The following is a 19,114-nucleotide window of genomic DNA, read 5'->3' on the forward strand; positions in this document are numbered from 1 at the left end:
AATAAATGGGACAACTAGAGCTATATAGAAGGTTTGCAATCCTAGGGTGACAAGCAACAATTCAAAGTCTAGGAATATAAATTACTTAAGTAAATTGCTTGAAAGGTAAATAGCTCAACAATAAAGAAAATTGCTCAAGGAACACAAATGATTTTTCCCGTGGTATCGGTGATTTGCCGATCACCCCTAATCCACGTTGAGGTGAGTTCAAGCTTCAATCCGCTTCTCTATCAAGTGTCAAATCTAGCAAGAGAAAAGGCTTACCCCAAACAACTTGATCTTAAACCGGAATTGACAAGAACTACTCAAACCTCATTTCCACTAGTGATGCACTTCGTCACTCCGACAAGGCGTGCTCAAGCCTTTCACAACCACCACCATGGCTCCTTCACAATCTCCTTGAAGGGCTCGACGGTGCCACAACCTCCAAGCCGTCTAGGAGGCGGCAACCTCCAAAAGTAAAAAGCCGATGACGCTTGCTTGAAGATTCACTAGTGCCCAAATGCTCAAACCCTCAAGTTTATGCACTAGATGCTCTCAAATCTCACAAGAATACAATCTTTAAGCAAAGTGAGTGAGAGAGGAGAAACAAGAGATCCAAGAATGAATATGAAGTGTTTGGAGTACAAGAGAGATGTCCAAATGGCCAGCACACTTCATATTTATAGCCAACCCAATAAATTCGACCGTTACAGTACTCTAACACGTGAAGATTGACTTTGGCGGTCTGACCGAGCCCAATGTCGGTCAGACCGACCGAAATATCCGCTAGCAGCCAACGGCTAATTTGACTTTGAGACACTGTCGGACGGTCCGACCGACGACCCTCTAAGACAGACCGTCAACACAGAAAGTTTCTGTACGCTACCGGTTCGATCGAGCTGACCTTCCGGTCAGACCGAGCACTCACAAGAAAAGCCAGAACACCAAAACTTACACAGCGGTCAGACCGAGCGAGCACCTCGGTCAGACCGAGCGAGCACCCCCGAGAACTCCGGTCAGACCGAGCGAGCACTTTGATCACACCGGTCAGATCGACGAGCAGAAAAACTCATGAGCTGCTCTGAAGAAGACAGCGGTCAGACCGCCCAGAGGCACGGTCAGACCGCCAACAGAAGAAATTCCAGAGATAGCCTTTTTCAAAGGGGGTTTTTCTCTCTAACAAGTTTTTGACATCTATATGAATGCAGGTTTGAGCAAGTTGGCACTATAGAGACTTCAAGTAACTATACATCAATACCTCTTTATAGTACGGCATTTAACCTATAAATCTGGTCACTTTCTTCTCTAAGCATCTTTGACCGGCAAAATTAAAATGCCCTAACATGTACCTTTGCCTTGAGCTAGCCTTTTACGCCTTCCATACATGCATCTTTCTAGCTCCGCAACATATTCGTGACTAACATTTTCACAACTCAATTTAAACGAGTTAGTTCACAAAGATATATTGTCATTAATTACCAAAACCCAATTTAGGGGCCTAGATGCTTTCACCGTTCGAAGGCCTGCGGTGGTAGTTGGAGGCTGAGTCATCGGCGAGGTTGAGGGAGGCCATTCGTGACCCCCTTAGCATGTAGTTGCGGTGAGGCTCAATGGAGGCAGTGCCGTCCAGAGCCCCATAGTGGTAGCCGGAGGTGAAGTCGACTGTGAGGCTGAAGGAGGTAGTCTGCGACCCCCTCAACATGTAGTCGTGGCGATGCTCGACGGAGGAAGGGCCATCCGAAGCCCCGCGGTGGTAGCCGGAGGCGGAGTCGACGGCGAGGCTAAGGGAGGTTGTCCGCGACCCCCTCAGCATATATTTGCGATGAGGCTCGATGGAAGCAGGGCCGTCCGGGGCCACGCAGCAGTAGCCGAAGGCGGAGTCAACGACGAGGCTGAGGGAGGCAATCCACGACCCCCTCAGCTTGTAGTTGCAGCGAGGCTCGACAAAGGCAGGTGTAACACCTAGTTTTAAAGGAACAAAATCAAGTACAATCACATGTATGCTAGGATCAAGTTTCATATATATGTTATATCATCAGTGTATCATCACAGTGTTATTATTCCAATATCATCGTAACTTATTACAAAAGGACACAAGGGTCTAGAAGAAAGACACAGTAGAAAGGAAAACTCCAACCCCATAGGGTCTTCTATCTTCCACAGGTGTCAACTGGGGGAACACCAACCTAGAAAAGGAGCTCTGGGTCGAAATCATCTCCTTCATAAGGTGCAGCTTCAATGACGGCTTCTGAACAATGGTAGAATACAAGAGAGGTAGCACCGAGTGTGAGAACAAATTGTACTCCACAAGTGTAGGAATGCATGATATGGGGTTTAAGTCAAGAAAAGGTTTAACATTGATTTACTACACTAAGCAACCTTATCCTATAAATCCAACAAAAGGCATCCTATTTACTAAGTGTGAAGACACAACTTAACCAAGAAGAACAGCTCATCAGATTCCATCCAACTACCAAGACTCACAAGGTAAACTCATAACCTAGCTACTCGACCAACCATTCCAGATCTCTAATCCCTACTAATCAAGAAGAAGTCTAAGCCGCTCTTGACCGTGAGCATAGCTGATTGATCAGTTTTATATTCTACAGAGTTTGCACAGCTTTCTCCACGAGTCGTGATCAACTCTTTTGCCGGTACCCGTCGGTAACTTACACACTTTCATAGTGTGTGCCAATAGATCACTACAAGGACTTTACAAAGCTCCCGTTGACCCGTAAGCACCCACTGAGGTTTTGAATCACTGTAGAAGCCCCCTCTTGTGCCACTCAACGGACTACTGGTGCTCACAGAACCGAATGGGTGGCTAATTAATTGGCCAGGTCATACCTATATAAACCTTGTGGTTATACGATATAGCCTAGTTACATGTTCAAGAACCAATCCTTAGGATCTCACACATGAACAATCACAAACCAAATATGCATTTCCCACACAAGTGCATTCCCGCACCATCATCACATATCCATCCTGTTAGGATCCCTATATATAGGAGGTATAGGAGATCTCGGGTTTGGGGTCTTACACAGAAGGTTTGGACCTCGATGCTCATGGCAGAGGCTTTTTTTTCTAGACCTCGATGAGGGTTTTCAGACCTCGACGCTCATAGCGGAGGGTTTTTTTAGACCTCAACGCTCATGGCGGAGGGTTTTCAGACCTCGACGCATATGGCATAGGGTTTTTAGACCTCGACGCTCATGGCGGAGAGTTTTTTAGACCTTAACGCTCATGGCAGAGGGTTTTTAGACCTCGACGCTCATGGTAGAGGGTTTTTAGACCTCGACGCACATGGCGGAGGGTTTTCAGACCTCGACGCTCATGGTGGAGGGTTTTTATTGATGTGCGCTATGTTGCATTTTTTGAGCAATTTTGTACTTTACCATTATTAGCGAATAGCTAATTTGCAGCATAAGGTGTGACCAGGTTGGACGGCTATTCTTAGCACACGCCAACTTAAGACCATGAGTAAGCCATGTGATGTTGATCTTGAGACAGCAACGGTGGGGCGTACCTGGCGGTCAGAGGGAGCCTAGGCATGCTAATTAAGGAGCGTGTGGACGAAGGCCTACTAGGCCAGAGGTGGAGCCTGTGAGGCTGGAGGGGCTCACGCGCGCGCCTAGAGGCTAGGTCTCGACCATTCCTTGCTCCAACGCCCATTAAATGTCCTGCTTCCAGTACATGGAAAATAGAGAAGGCGGTGCATACATGCAGGCATACCACAGAAAGCAAAAGCTACATGCGAGCATAGCGTTTGTGGCTTAATGCTTTGTTGCTTTCACGTGCGAGATCAAGCGAGTGCATGCATGCGGGTATGCAGTAAGAAAGAGCTACATGCATTCATGTGTGGCATCTGTGACGTAAGGCCTCTGCTTCTTTCACGTGCGAGAGGGAGCGAGTGGATGCATGTGTGTATGAGTAAGCAGGAGCTACATGCATTCATGTGTGAGAGGAAGCGAGAGAAGCGAGTGCACAATAACAGCGACCTGCCGTCGAGGGCATCCACTGCATGCTGTTGTCCAGCACAACCGAGGTGTCGGAGGACGCCACACCACCACTGGATTCTCTCTGGCGCATGGCCATCAGCTCCAACTGTTGGCCAAGCACAACCCGAACAGGGCTCCGCGCAGGAGGAGTCGCCACAGTTGTTGTACCAACTGGTGCTTCGTCGCCGCAACAAGGCGGACGTGTCCAACTCCATCCCGGTTGTAAGCTTCTTGGTGTGCGGCTCAACACCAATGCGTGCGTGGGGCTTCGGCATGGAGATCGGCCTCCGATGAGCGGCCTTCGAGTGAGTAGCCTCCAAGGCGGACACAGGTCTCCGGCAGGGACCTCGGCCACCGGTGCCACAAAGCCTGGACTCCAGCTTGGAGTTAGGCCTTTGGGTGAGTGTCCTTCAGCTCATTGAAGCTTGGCCATTGGCAGCACGGAGCTGGGCCTCTGGGTGAATGGCCTCTGACGAGTAGGATGAAGGGCTCCGGTGATGTGGTGGTTGCGGAGCCCAGTCTTTAGTAAGTGCGTTGGAGGGCTTCAACTACTTGGCTAGTCCTCTCGTGGGCATGATCACCGAAGATTGAGGGATTCGGCGATGAAGTGGCCATGGAGCCCGACCTCCGATTGAGTATGATGGAGGGCTTCAGCGAAGAGGTGGCTGCTGAGCGCATGGGCTCTGGTGGCAATGCAGATGGCTCTGGTGGTGGAGCGGAAGTGGCTCGGGCCGCCAAGCATGTGGGCTCCAGTGACGAGGTAGACGGCTCTAACAATGGAGCGGAGGTGGCTCGGGCCGCCGAGCTCAGGGGCTCTGGTGATGAGGTAGACAGCTCTGGTGGCTGAGCATAGGGGCTCTATTGACGAGGTAGATGGCTTTAGCGATAGAGCAGAGGTGGCTCGGGCCGCTGAGCACAGGGGCTCTTGTGGTTTAGTAGATGGCTCTGACCAACGGTTGCGGTGTAGAAGAGGCTCCTAGCCATGCAGAGAGTGGAGGCGTCTCTAGCCACGTGGAACTCATGCGGCTATAACCCTAATCCTTACTACACTCACTTCCACATGGGGTCGAGTTGCAGGGGATTCGATTTATGGTTCTAAAAGGCTTGTTCTTTCGATTGAACATCGTCCGATGTGGAGGTCTCCGTGTTCGACGCTGAGAGGTGCGGAGCCACACGTTCGAGTATCAGCTCGTGTGGAGCCATGCGTCTGGTGCTTGTATCGCTGGGGAAACATCTTGCTACAGATAAGACGGTAGGAAAAATGGAGCAAGCTTTATTTTTGGTATGTTTTTACTATGATCTCAGCGCTGCTAGCACCCCACAGCTGTAGCTATACGATATCCTAGCCCAGCTGTGGCTACGCAGCTAGACTCATGGCATGTTAGCTTAAAATATCTGTGAGCAAGCGAATCATAGGCACACAGGGCTGCCATACTTAATGTGTATGCCTCCGACACAAGATAAGCTTGCTAGTGACAAGGATACGTGGGCACCACAAAAGTCAGAAGCTATCTTCCAATACCATCCACATGCACCCTTTGACACAGACCATAACCTATAGGAAAGTCTGCACATGTACAACAAGTAAATATATTACTATCTTTTACACCATGAGAATAAATATCCTACGGTCATGGTGCAAACACGAGGACTTTAGTCAAACCTTGTGGCGTCATGCTTTGCTATGGACCGTGCGTGTATCAGGGGTCCACACTGAGTGGACACGACCTGCCTCTTGATTTTTTTTTCTTGCCTTGTGCAGCGCTTGCTAACTAGTCTCCTAAGCCGCATAGTAATGAGCTAGGGAGATTTAAATAAGAGCTTCACGTGGAGTGGTGCCCGGAGCTATGCATGCTTACCTTCGCATAGAGCTAGGTTCGAAGCCATCATCTCAGCCTATAGACCCACACATAGCTTGCCTGCAAGCTGCTAGACCAAAAGCGCGCCTCGCGGGGCATATAGCAGATGACAGGAAGACGCTCTTTGCAGAGCCTGCGTTGTGTGCCACCAACGACAGCTCCTTCAAGCAACGCGAGTACTCCTCCATGAGTCAATCTGAGAACATGTTATGCTCTCTTGATGTCTTCTAAACTCCTTTCCTCTCATGGCTTTTTGTATCAGACATCCCCACGAACGGTGCCATCTGTTGGGACACCAAAACATGCCCCAATAGCATAAGGCAAGAGCCTCTTCCAATAAGAAGGTTCAAGCTTAGAGATGAATAGTGATTCAAGAGGGGAGAGCGAGAGAGAAGCAGAGCCTAGGTACCTGGGGAAAATCTCGAGTCCCCTTGCTTGCCCCTATGGGACTATTTTTATAGAGAGAAGCGATAGGAAAAATTACCAGTCTATTCTTAAGATATTATGTTACAACGATATGTATACGAGGGTATATTGGGTGTTTCACCCCTTTATATGTGATGTGGTATCTAAGATACTACAGTTACAATAACGATATCATCGCACATCGTCTAAATATCTCATAACCGCGGCGTTTCCCCAACAACAAATCTACGACGGAAACAAGTCATTGCTCTCTGTTACACATATCGAAGAAAAAATTAACAAACTCTAATTAAACCGTGATGTGAACTATATGATACTCACCTCAGTGTAGTGAATAGAAAAATCCATAGTAGCTGTGTGTGTGGAAGATATGAATGCTAGGATGGCAAGCGAGTAAGATGAACACCCTTTGTCGCTTTAGATTGAGGGGAGAAGAGCGGGTTGTGTGTTTGGAAAGCTAAAGAGTCTGGTGAAACGAGTAGGTTGTGTGGATGGGAAAGCAAAAGATATAGAGGAAACCAGCAGCCAAATTTAAAATAATTTCTGTATTTTTATATTTATAGGATTTTCATAAAATCCATTAATATCTATCACACAGACACAAACATATGTTACAATAAACTATATGTATCTGTATTATAGAAATAAACGAATTTATAAAAATTGTATACGTGTTCGGTCACATATAGATGTTGGTATGGTTATAAATATGTATGTTTTAGCAATTATTTGAGAGTATTTTATTAGTAACGAGTCTAAAAAATCATATATAATATTTCGTCTACTTTCGCTGATTACGTGGCGGTGATTGTAACCGTTTCTTCCGCAATGTGAGATAAGAGCCACCGATTAAACGTTGCTGGCTGGATCGTCAAGACTCGAGAGAGATCAGTAATGGTCTCAGTGAGCCATGTCCATGTAATAATCCCACTGGACGAGGAGGACCGGCAAATTGGGTTCTGCCGGCTCGAGCAAGAACATTTTTTATTTTTATATTTTAAATAAAAAATTTGTAAAAATTATGTTTATTTTCAAAAATCATACATCTAAACTATTACCGTCCAGCAACAGGTGTCTATCGACTTTTCAATAGATGACGTGTTAAAAATAAAAATATAACATTACACTGCTCTTAAAATTCAAAACACTATCAAAATACTCATAACAAATTCAAAAAAAAGTATGGTATATAAAATACTATAATATAGCTTCTAAAAATTTTCAAATTAAATAATTACTTAAAAAAGACAAAGAAAACAAATTTCATTATACTGACAAATTTCATTCTAAAAAAATTCTCGAGCCAGACCAAATTGGGCCAGGATTCTTTGAGGCCTGCACAACAATTGAACAGGCCTCCCCCACCCTCTTAAAATTCAAAACACTATTAAAATACTCATAAAAAATTCTAAAAAAGTATGGTATATAAAATACTATAATCTAGCTTCTAAAATTTTCAACTTAAATAATTACTTGAACAAAAGACAAAGAAAACAAATTTTATTATACCGACAAATTCATTCTAAAAAAATTCTCGAGCCAGACCAAATTGGGCCAGGATTCTTTGAGGCCTGCACAACAATTGAACAGGCCTCCCCCACCGCCCCCCCCCCCCCAATCCCAAAAAAGAAGTGAACTCAGAAAGGCCCTCGGCGGTGAATTCCAGAAGCTCCAGGGGCTGATCTGCAACTGAAGAACCCTATCCTCCGGCTTGGGCGTCGCTTGCCCAGCCACCCACTCCGGCCCGTTCCTCCGGTTCACCGGAGCGCCACCACCGCTCCGATCCCAAGGGTCACCGTCCGTCCGTCCGTTCCTTTCCCGCCTCTTCAGTCTCTCCGGCCGAGCACGCATCGGCCCATACATACCCAGGTATCTATCCCAAACCGCAGCCCGCACCTCTCTCCTCTCCCTACCCCCGTCGGCGTCCTCGTCCCCGCCGGATGCCACTCGCGTGGGGTGGAGATCCATCCGGACTCGATGAGTCGATTAATTCTGCTGTTGGTTAGGATAGGATGCCCTAGCTTGCTCGGACGAGTCATGAGTCGCACCAACTGTTTCGTTCTCTCCAGCCGGTCCAGTTCGTTGCGGATATCGTTTGCTGCGTAGTGGAGTACGCAATTGTGCCGGTGGTTTGGTTTAGTTCCCGAGATTTTTTAGGGGTTCAACTAACCACCCTTCCCCCCACCTTTAACTCCGCCGCTGGTTTGCTCTCGCCGGCTGTCCATAGAAAGTTATCTGACTGGTCGACGACTTCAGTTAGCTGTGAAGTATTGAAGTTTGTTTCCCTAAAAAGAAGTATTGGAGTTTGTTCAAAATTTTATCACTTCAATTTTCTGTTTGCATAACAATTTCACACTGTTAGTTGAGGTGAACCAAACACTTTATTGAGTTTTCATACGGTTAGACGACTGAAGCTCAGCAATTTGGTTCACCCATTCCCTTCACATTTCCAATTACTAGTTTCGTTTATGATGACAGTGTCAGACCAAACACTATCTAAATTCGTTTGCATGTTCTGCACAGATAATTTTGCAAGGCCGTGCCATATGCAAAATGGTTCTCTGTCAAGGCTTATCAGCTGGGAATGCTCAGCTGCTAGCTTTTCCTGGTAGGTCATCAAGTCTAAAGGCCACCCAGTTTCATGTTAAGAGGAATAATTTTCCTATGCGAGCTCTGCGAGGTATGCATATGACAATGCTATTTTCTTTTCGTTAAATTTGCTGCAATATATGATGCATGTCCTCGTTTATTGCCCACAGTGCTTTCCCTGATTTTCTGCTGTTATATCCTCTTTATTATCAGTCATTGCGAGTTACCTCTAATCTCCTATACTGTTATAGTGTAATGCTAGCTTTCTTTCTAAAATAAACATGAAGCTGAAGCTGCCGACAAACTGCATTGTATCTTCAGATGCCCAAAATAACTTCCCATTCAACATAGATCATTGTGCCAAAGCAAAGCTCTGCTGTCTCTTGTTTGATCATAGGGTTGGAGGGCAGGGCTGTTTACTCAAAATATGGGTTTCCACAAACAATTCTTTTTTTGTACTCCTCGTAGGCCTCATACAGTAGATTGTCATTCTCTATGCTTTTAGTTTTTATGCATCTAGCAGAGAGCAGTAGTTCATACCCTTAATGATTATATAGTGCATTATTTGCGATATAGAGGGCCATTGGGAACATATAATATATAATCTAGTTGGCAGCAGGTTTGTAGCACTGAATTCTAGTTCTTTTGTAAGTGGTAGTGTAGTTATTTCATTTTATTTTTGTTTGTGATTTCTGGCTTTTTTTTTTGGATTCTAATCTGTTATATTAGATGCTGGAGTATCTGGTGATGCTATGCTCCAGCTGACAGTCCAATATTGTGTATTTTATAAAATACTTTTGCAATCTTAGGATCTCCATCTCTTTTATTGTCTGTCGACGAGTTTTTTTAAAAAATGTTTTTCTGAACAAAACTATATATTGTTAAGTTAGTACTTGGTCAATCCAATGACACTAAGCAGTGAAATGACTATTGTGAAGTTATGGCACATCGAAAAAAGCTTCAATTGCATTTGTTCATTATTAACTTGTACATAATCTGTTATATTAGATGCTGGAGTATCTGGTGATGCTATGCTCCAGCTGACAGTCCAATATTGTGTATGTTAGAAAATACTTCTGCAATCTTAGGATCTCCATCTCTTTTATTGTCCGCCAACCAGTTTTTTTGAAGATGTTTTGCTGAACAAAACTATATATTGTTTAGTTAGTGCTTGGTCAAGCCAATGACATTAAGTAAGCAATGAAATATGGCTATTGTGAACTTATGGCACATCGAAGAAAGCTTCAATTGCCTCGGTCCATTATTAACTTGTACATATAAGAATACCTAGATTGACCTCCATTACAAACTTACAGTCCATTATGCCCCCCCCCCCTTGTTTCTTTTAAAAGGATGGCTTGAATCAACTAGACAGGTGCATAAAACTTGCAATGAGCATTCCTTAGCTATTACTTAGGCATTTGAATGTCTTATGTAGCTTATCTTCTGTAATTAACTGGGTATCAATTGCATGTGTTCCACATTTGCTGCTCGCGCACTGCACAATCTTGTGCATCTTTTTTGTTTTACTAAGTTGTCTGATGCTATACACACCTGCGGATCTTGTACTGGAATTCATCGAATCTGAAACGGTTCAGGGTATGTGTTCGCAATGGAAGTTTAAATAAGTGGCATACATAACAGCATACCGTACTGCTACTCAAGTGAACCATGTTTCTGGTAGATTGTACTTCTTTGGATCACAAGCAATACTACAGCATCAGGTGTGCAGTGATTACCAGATTTCTCTTTGTAACAAATTCAGATAGAATTGTTAGTGTAAAAACTGGGACTGGGAATCATTGAGACATACCTGCATAAGTACCAAAGTTTAGTTGCGTGTTGATACTCAAGTTTTGCGAGAGAGATCCTTGGAGTTATGCTGTTGAGAAGAAAGCTGTCCTTTTTTGGGATTTGATTTTAATGTTCAAACAAAAGTCTTGTTTTATCACCGAATCCCACCGACAACCTGCTGGAATCCAGTTTCAGCCCAGTGGCGGTGATCATCCTTTACCAAAGTTCCAGAACCCTAGTTTAGCTATCCTGGTTTGATGTTCTCTAGAATCATTTTGCAAGTGGAAGCATTTTGCAAGTGTTATAGGTCATTGTATATTATTGTCAGGAATTTCTCTATACATTCCATTGTCTTATTCTTTGATTTTTTCCCCCTGAGTACTAAACTTAATTTGATTTTAATTATCACCTGTGTCTTGCAGTTGGTACTGATTCTGTCCATCATGGCATGCTTACATCATTCCCAAGGGAGAATTCTGTCAAGGCTATTCCATCACTATCAACACGGTACAATCAGCATCGAAGGTCTGAAGTTGGCTGTCGAGCATCCTCTCTGTCATCATTCAGCTACCCCGAGCTGACTTCCAAACCCAGATGGTGGTGGAGAACTCTAGCTTGTGTGCCGTACTTGCTGCCACTCCACAACATGTGGTCATATGCTGACGCCATCTACCAGCTGCACACATACTTGCAGGGGTTTTCGCTATTGTACACCTTCATCGACACCATGACACTGCTTCCTGGGTGGCTCTTCCTGGTGATTTTTATGACAGTCTACTTCTTTGTTGTGAGACGAAAATGGTCACCGCACTTCCTGAGGTTCCATGTAATCCTGGCTATCCTCCTGGACACCGGTTCCCAAGCAGTGGCAACAATGTGCACCTGGATGCCAGGCATCGTGTATCAGGGGAAGCCCATGCAGTACTTCTGGATGTCTATTGCGTTTATACAGATCTTCACGGTGCTCGAGTGTATGCGGTGTGCTCTCGCTGGAATGTACCCAAATGTCCCCTTCATTTCGCACACAGCATTTATCCACTCTGACCTGAATCTGTTCAGGTAGCCCACTGCTTACAGTATCAGGTCTAGGATATCGCAAGGGTGGTTTTTTTGTTCCATAGACTGTTTTGTTCATATCGAAGCCTCATGTGTAATTGCTATCAGTATGGCGTGCTGGTACAACAGATTTTGAACGCCAATTGCTGTTGGTATGGCTTGCTGTTACAACATAATTTTTTAACTCCAATTGTTATAGGTTTGGCGTATTGTTTCTATGCTTTGGTTGCCTGCAATTTTGTTTCTTGAAATGAAATAGTTGAATTCGTGTTTCCTCTTGTGCTTCAAATCCGAGTCATGCTTTGTTGGGCTACTGCTTCCCTTCCAGAGTTCATGCTCCCTCGTGTGTTTGGGGACTCAGATGCTGAATCGTCCTCCTCACAGCTGTCAGCTGTGCACTGCTTGGCTGTGCCGTAATGAATGAGACAACAGGGCCCACCTGTCAGCTAATATCTCGAGTGCATGACACTCCGGGCAGGTGTGAAAATCGTGTCACATTGGGCTTGTTTGAAATTGAGGATTTTTAGGGAATTTAGTCGGTTTGCACTACATACGTTGCCTGTTTGGAGTTTGGATTTGAATCTGAAATTTTTCAAATTAAGGTTTTATTTAACAGAGCTCTAACTTCCAATTTCATATCAGATTTTGAGATTATAGATTAAAATAAACTGATTTAAAACTTTTTTTGTCTAAAATAAAAATAAAATAGCTCACTCAAATACCTTCAATGTACCTTCATAAATTTCTAAAGCTATAAATAGCTAACTCTATGAATTATTGAAGCCGTGCCAAAACCTAAATCCTAAAATCTCAAAACTCCCTGAAGGAAGCTGTACTCACGTTGAAATCATCGACTAACCGAGGACCAAATCGTAAATTGCCCAAAGCGGCAACGACTTTTCCCCTTGGTCCCCGCTTTCGCGTCGCAGCCGTCGCGTCTCCTCTTGCCGCCTCGGCGCCTCCCCCCTGTGCCGATCAGAGCCGAGATCGCCGCGGATTCCTCGGCCTCTAATCAGCACCCGCGGCTCCCTGGTTCGCGCGCCGCCTCGGGACCCTCGCCTCCTCCTCCTCGGCGGCGACCCATGGCCCTCCTTGCCCCCGCCATCTCCGGCGAGGTACGCGCCCATCACGTCTCCACAACCTGGATCGCCCGAGACGCTCGAGCGATCTCGTTCGCCCGAGACTCGGGGTGTCGCTGTGTTCGCGGTTCTACTCGTGTTTGTGTTATTGGTTTCTGTCTGCTGGGCTCGGGCATGGAGGCAAGTGAGTTAATTGGGGTAGGCCGCGGCTGAATCTGTTTTGGTTTTGATTGGGAGGCTGTGGTAGATTTAGGATCAATGCATCGATTATTTGTCTGGGAGCTGTCGAGCTCCCGTGCCGTTAAATTACCGTATGCTGTGGTATGATATCGAGCCAAATCAGTTCGCTTCCTCGCGAATCCTAGTCGGTGACACGGTGTGTATCGAACTCTTCCTTATTTCTCCATTAGTTAAACACTGAATCGATCAATTGGATGACAACGGGAACGTTATGTAACTGCCTCTGCTCTTGCACAGGATTTTGTTTTCCGATTAGTTATAGGAGCATTATGTCAAATGGCTAGCACATTGGATGATTGAGTTATAGGAGCATTGGTGAAAATGGCTAGCACATTGAGGCAAATTAAATCATGAACTCACATGGTAGTTTTTTATCAAATCAGGCAGAATGGGACTTTTGTGTTTCATTGTGTTCGAATTTATTTGTTACACTCTTCTTTGTTCTAGTGACCTTTTCCCAATAGCCTAATATTAAACGTTTGAACCATGGGACTCTAGTGTTTTCAGTGGCTCTGAATGTGGCACGTAAATATTCGAATTCCTGAGTTAGGGTGATAATCTGAAACATCTGCTTGCAAGCTGAGCCATGGAGTATATGTATAAGTTGGGATAATATATAACAACTTGTCTATAAGTTTTCAGGATAGGTTATTGGCAAATTTCATGACCTTTCATGACCTCCAGATTATGCACTTGCAACTCAAAAGTTATTGATGCTTTGTGTTAAAACTGTATTTATTGTCATAGGTGGGTTTGCGACTCTTACTGGCGCCACTAAGCTCTAATGTAGTCATCCGTACAGCCAGGTACTCATTGAACATAGTAAATTTATCAGGCTATCAGCATTGCGTTATCATATTGTTTATTTTTGTGTTGTCCTTCTTGGAAGTTGGAAGTTGTTTGACACTTTCTTGGTGAGAAAAGATTGACAGCTTATTGTGTGTCTATACCATAGTGCCATAGTGTACGTTAATGAACTGGTTATACAGATGTCAATACTTTGTCACTGTTTTCACTTTATAATTTTCTACAAAAAGTTGTTATGTTGACAATAATTATTTCATTGATATTAGCAACAAGATAAATCTATGTGACATGAGCATCATCTGTACTGCAAATTCTTATTGGGTATTGGGCAACAACATGTTAATGTTAAATCACATGGTGGCCTAACTGGATGTAATAAACCAAAAATAATATCTATTCTGGCAATCTTTTAAAAAGTATTGTGCTACTATCATAGTTAGTAAGGAATTCATCCATCATTCACTTCATGCTGATGCAGTTGTGCAGTGGGGATTGGTCTACCTGTATACTCCACTTTCAGAGCTATAGAAAAGAAGGATGAGCAGGAGAAAGAGCGGTTGCTCTTGTATTGGGCAGGTCTGTATTAAGAGGAAACTTTTAGTAAAATATTCATCATTACCTCCAAGCAACTTCTTTCAGTATATTGATGAAAATTTTGTGCAACTATTGCTATATTAACATTGCCACATAGAGCAAAATTGCAGCACGTTTCATAGTCTTTTCTGGAATTATTCATCGTATAGGAACTTTTTCGAGCAGTTTTCTTTTAAATCCAGTTGGCATTGCTCAATTAGTTGTAGTAAAAAGGATGTTCATGTCGATGAAGTAACAAATGAAAAAGGACCCACTATTTTTGTGATGTACACTAACTTGCCTTATCATCTCAACATGATTCCTTAGCCGATGAAATGCCAGTACGACTTGATGTGTTTTAGTATAAAGACTTAAGTGATGTGGTTGCTGTTATAACGATATGTCTGAACATTCCTAGAATAAAAGAACTAAGAAGAGTGAGAAACTTTGTTTTAGATGGAATAAAGTGAACAAATATAAAAATAGCAGGTGTCTATTTATTAACTTGTTTTGGTCCAAAATCTGCAGTCAAGATTTTTGTGCATTGCTTGTTGCTTGTAACATTGGTATGATGGTATCTCAACGTTACCTCCTGTTCGAAATGTTTTGCAGCATATGGATCTTTTAGCATTGTGGAGGTCTTTGCAGATAAGCTTCTTTCAAGGTATGGATATCTGATGTAATCAGAGTGTTTGAAATATTTATGATTTTTCTTGTTTTTTCGCATAACCATTGAATTGCAATGACACTCTAGTCAGTGAGCGTTTGTTAAGTTTAAGAAAAACGTTCTGGTTAGAGCCCCCACGCAGGTTGCATCACAATCCTTGCTATTTGCCCTTAGAAAGTTAGAATGCCCGAGTGGAGTGTCATGAAAAGGGCCTAAACAGTAATTTCGTTGTTTCTGCCATAGCTACAAACAGAAAGGAACGAATTATGTAACAGAGAGGGATATCTAAAGGTGCACACTGACTGACATATGGGAATGAAGCAGGGATTTACACACAATGATGCATTGAGAGTCATCATATTTGAGTTAAAAAAGCCTTCACTAAATTGCATCATTTTGTTATTGTGCTATACATTTACCATAACTATCATTCTCAGTTCGTATTTGTTGCCTTTTATTACTGTGCTTTACATTTGGCACAGGTAACATGCCTTGTTATTGTGGCATAGGTAACATGCCTTGTTTTGAATTCTACCTGCCTTAAAAGCTATTTGAGCATATGTCTGTTGCTGTTCTCCAGTGTTCCTCTCTATTATCATGTGAAGTTTGCTGTCCTTGTGTGGCTCCAGTTCCCCTCAAATGGTGTAAGTAATCAAAACTCCCCCTTTCCCTCCAAATTTCTGATAGGTTGACCAGTACCATTTGCCTCTTTGTGATATGACCTTTATCTCAAATCCATGATATTCATGGCACTGTTTTCTTTGCTTTGCTTGGCCCAAACTTTTTTCCCTTTCAACTTTCAAGAACACCTGTGATTATCTAGCTGAAACCCATTTCAGTTTTCTCATGTATTGGGAGTTTGTCGAGAACTTGAGATCAAAGCTCTATATATGCTGTTTTCCTTTCTATTGCTTAGGAAACTGTATACTATTGGCCTCTTTTAAAGATTTGTGCTACCTTTTGGACATATAATGTCACCATATTTTACTATAAGTTTCACTCTTATTGGTGCTAACTGCATCTTCAACAATGAATGGTTTGATAGAATTTGTGGCCTTTGTTGTACCGATAGCTGCGTTCTTTTCCTTTCAGGGATCAAAGCATGTATACAGAAGGTACCTGCGTCCATTTTTCCTGAAGCACCAAGCAAAAATTGATAGATTTCTGAATATCCTGTCCAAGGAACTTGTAAGTGTAATTTTACTCTGCATCTCTTTACATATTTTCTCTAGTGGATATATTATTAATGGAAGTAATATTGTACAAAACCAGACGAAGTTTGTCAGCAGCCACGAAGATGAAATTCGTTTTGTAGAGAACATGGCCATCAGAGGTGCTACAACAGGTACAGAACTGGAAGCAGACCATGTATGACAGAGACTGTCTAAGAAAAACAGCATTCTTGTACAGACGATTCTAGTCCAGGGAAAAGAAGTAAAAAAAATGCTTAATATTGGGCCATAGATAATAACATATCTTGTGACAAATTGGGATTTCAACTTGTTAAGATTGTTTTTTTATCATATGCTTGCATCACAACCATTTAGATCTCTACTGCAGTGGACCTATCTGCCGAGCCGTGTACATAACTTTGTATGCACATTCTTTGTCACGTAGCTTATCTCACATGTTGCATATCCCGATTTACTTGGCATATCTACTATCCCCTCTGCCTCATAGCTGCAATCGTGCTATGCGACTTTAAAATCTCTTGATGTCAAGGAGAACTAATTTATGCTGCCTATGTTTTTGACAGCAAACTACATAGTAAATGGTCTCGACCAACCTGGACAATCAGAAGCAGTTAATACAATTGAAGGTCCACATTCAGCTGCAACGGAAGAAGCTGGCGTGTCGGGAACTGAAACTTAATTGAAGGTCCACATTCAGCTGCAACGGAAGAAGCTGGCGTGTCGGGAACTGAAACTTAAGTTGAACCTGCGATCTCTGCTCGCGATGTCTCTGGCACAGCAAATAGCATCCAGCTTGTTTGGATTGTGAATATGACTGTTCTTGAAAGGATGAGTCTAGAAACTATGTTTTTAGCTTTAGCTAGATAAGTATCATCCAGAGCCATTTAGATTTGGGTGTTGGGAAAACTTGCAGCATCCAGTTTTCATTGATGTATAAATATGACTGGCTGTTTGCATTTTCGTTATCTAAGTTGTGTCATTGTGTGTCAGCTGTAAGTTTCAGCTAAGCCGTTTGAATCTTGCATCGAACAATCTTCAACTGAGTTCTATTCCAGCATTTCTTTAGCTCCGCGGTATTTAAGATAATTCAGAAGGATAAGTTGTAAGGCCATCTCTAACAGAATTTGCAAATCTGAAAATTCCAGTGCTACAGTACTTTGCGGTGTACTGTAGCACTGAAAATTCGTCTTCAGCAGAGTCTGTATCCAGTGATACAGTACTGCTACAGTGTTATAGATAGTGGATGCTGTAATAGTGATAAGGGATGCTGTAATAGTATTTTGAGGATGAAAATTTGAGGTAGCTGTTGGAGATGGTCTAAGCATGTAGTCACGTTCACTGGGTTGCCATGTTCGATATGTTACTAATAAGCTGGAACTGGGTCCCATCGATATATTTCCACTTGAGCATGTTTTGGAACATCACTTGAGCATTTTTTGAACTGTATGATCTAGTATATTACCAAGTTTAGTGATAACTCGGTAAAAATCTAAAATTAGACAATATATATGAACGTATTTGCTAAAATAAATAATATATTATTGTATTTACAAATTTAGCATCTGTATTAGACGTAGAATATACCGAAAAATTATTTTCGGTAAATAATGCGTCGAAAAACCCATATTCGACACATTGTATGTCGAATACGAACTACATTGCCATATTCAGCACATGATACGTCAAATATGACCGTATGCGAAACTAGTGATCACACAGCAGACAAAGGTCATTCGACACACCGTATACCGAATACGATATTGTAGCCCATATTCAGCACATGGTGTGTCGAATATGTGCTACAGTGTCATATTCGGCACACGGGGTGCCAAATATAACCGGGCTCGTGGTTTTTCGACGTACGGTGTACCAAAATTTCATTTCCAATAAATGATGTACCAAATACGAATACTAAAATTGTAAATACAATAAAATATTTTCTATTTCAGTAAATAGCTCAGCATTCTGTATATATACATAGCCTGGACATCCACGGTTCGCTGCCTCCAGAAAGACGATGCTGATCATAGCAAAATCCCAATCTGGCATTTGCCCAGGCATTGCCACGTGCCGGTTGTTGAACTTGCGTTGGACCAAAACGATGCCACACTTGCTTTTGACCGAAACCGAGCTCGCCTTTCAGTTGGGGAAGGCGGCTGCTTACTTCGTCTCTAGACCGAGTTTGCTCAGCGAAGAACAAAAACAGCATGCGCCATCAACCGAACAACTTGAATTATTTCACAATTTGTCTACTAATTTAAAAAGACATGTTCTATAGTCGATGAGAATTAAATTTGGAATATGTACCGCATATTCCTATCCGATTCGTGTAGCAGATAATCAGAACGGGCATCGATGATACATGCATCATAATTGAAAGAGTATTAACTCGTTTATAATCTGGACATTTTAATTTCCACAAGGCACAAAATGCAAGTTTTTTTGGGGACAATCTTTACGACGGAACATGGCAGATAAAGATTTTCGAAGAGAAGATACAGAAACCAGTTTAACAGTTGTACTGTTATGTTCGTACATTTTCCAGGGCATTTTGTTTTCATATCCTATTCTGTCTGTCTGGCTAAGCTTTGAGCCGAACCCACCCGGGCTTCAAGTCCGGGTGACGCGCGGAGGCTCTGATTTATTTCGGATTTCTCCAGTTTCTCCGGCGTGACGCTACAGAAAGGATTACGACGTGCTCGTCGTCTACGGAATTCTCAGTGAGTCCTGGTGATCTTTGGATGGACGCTTTCTTCGAGCTGTGTGTAGTTGTAGGGCTAGCATGTGCGTGCGTTAGGTGTGTGTGGAGTAGGTGCGTATATGTGTGGGGGTGAGTGCGCGCGTTCAT

The 19,114-nt window shown here is 43.1% G+C and overlaps 2 protein-coding genes across 4 annotated transcripts; both read left to right on the plus strand.

Annotated features, from left to right (window-relative positions):
- Positions 1-7,904: 7,904 nt before the first annotated feature.
- Positions 7,905-11,925, plus strand: LOC133892752 (protein TIC 20-I, chloroplastic-like). Of its 2 annotated transcripts, none has more exons than XM_062333696.1 (3): positions 7,905-8,137; positions 8,792-8,948; positions 11,074-11,925. In XM_062333696.1, exons 2-3 carry the CDS (start codon positions 8,822-8,824, stop codon positions 11,712-11,714), a joined length of 768 nt encoding a protein of 255 aa, XP_062189680.1. In that variant the 5' UTR covers positions 7,905-8,137; positions 8,792-8,821; the 3' UTR covers positions 11,715-11,925. The 2 variants fall into 2 exon arrangements, with proteins under 2 accessions (XP_062189680.1, XP_062189681.1); XM_062333697.1 differs by lacking the exon at positions 7,905-8,137 and adding an exon at positions 8,144-8,563.
- A 656-nt stretch (positions 11,926-12,581) lies between these two features.
- Positions 12,582-17,331, plus strand: LOC133893269 (HVA22-like protein k). Of its 2 annotated transcripts, XM_062334258.1 has the most exons (9): positions 12,582-12,822; positions 13,774-13,832; positions 14,312-14,409; positions 15,019-15,070; positions 15,654-15,717; positions 16,166-16,261; positions 16,346-16,418; positions 16,830-16,892; positions 16,952-17,331. In XM_062334258.1, exons 1-9 carry the CDS (start codon positions 12,790-12,792, stop codon positions 17,002-17,004), a joined length of 591 nt encoding a protein of 196 aa, XP_062190242.1. In that variant the 5' UTR covers positions 12,582-12,789; the 3' UTR covers positions 17,005-17,331. The 2 variants fall into 2 exon arrangements, with proteins under 2 accessions (XP_062190242.1, XP_062190241.1); XM_062334257.1 differs by having other exon boundaries at positions 16,830-16,967.
- Positions 17,332-19,114: the final 1,783 nt, after the last annotated feature.

This window comes from Phragmites australis, chromosome 15 (assembly GCF_958298935.1).
Source record: "Phragmites australis chromosome 15, lpPhrAust1.1, whole genome shotgun sequence".
In the NCBI taxonomy this organism is placed as follows: Eukaryota; Viridiplantae; Streptophyta; class Magnoliopsida; order Poales; family Poaceae; genus Phragmites; species Phragmites australis.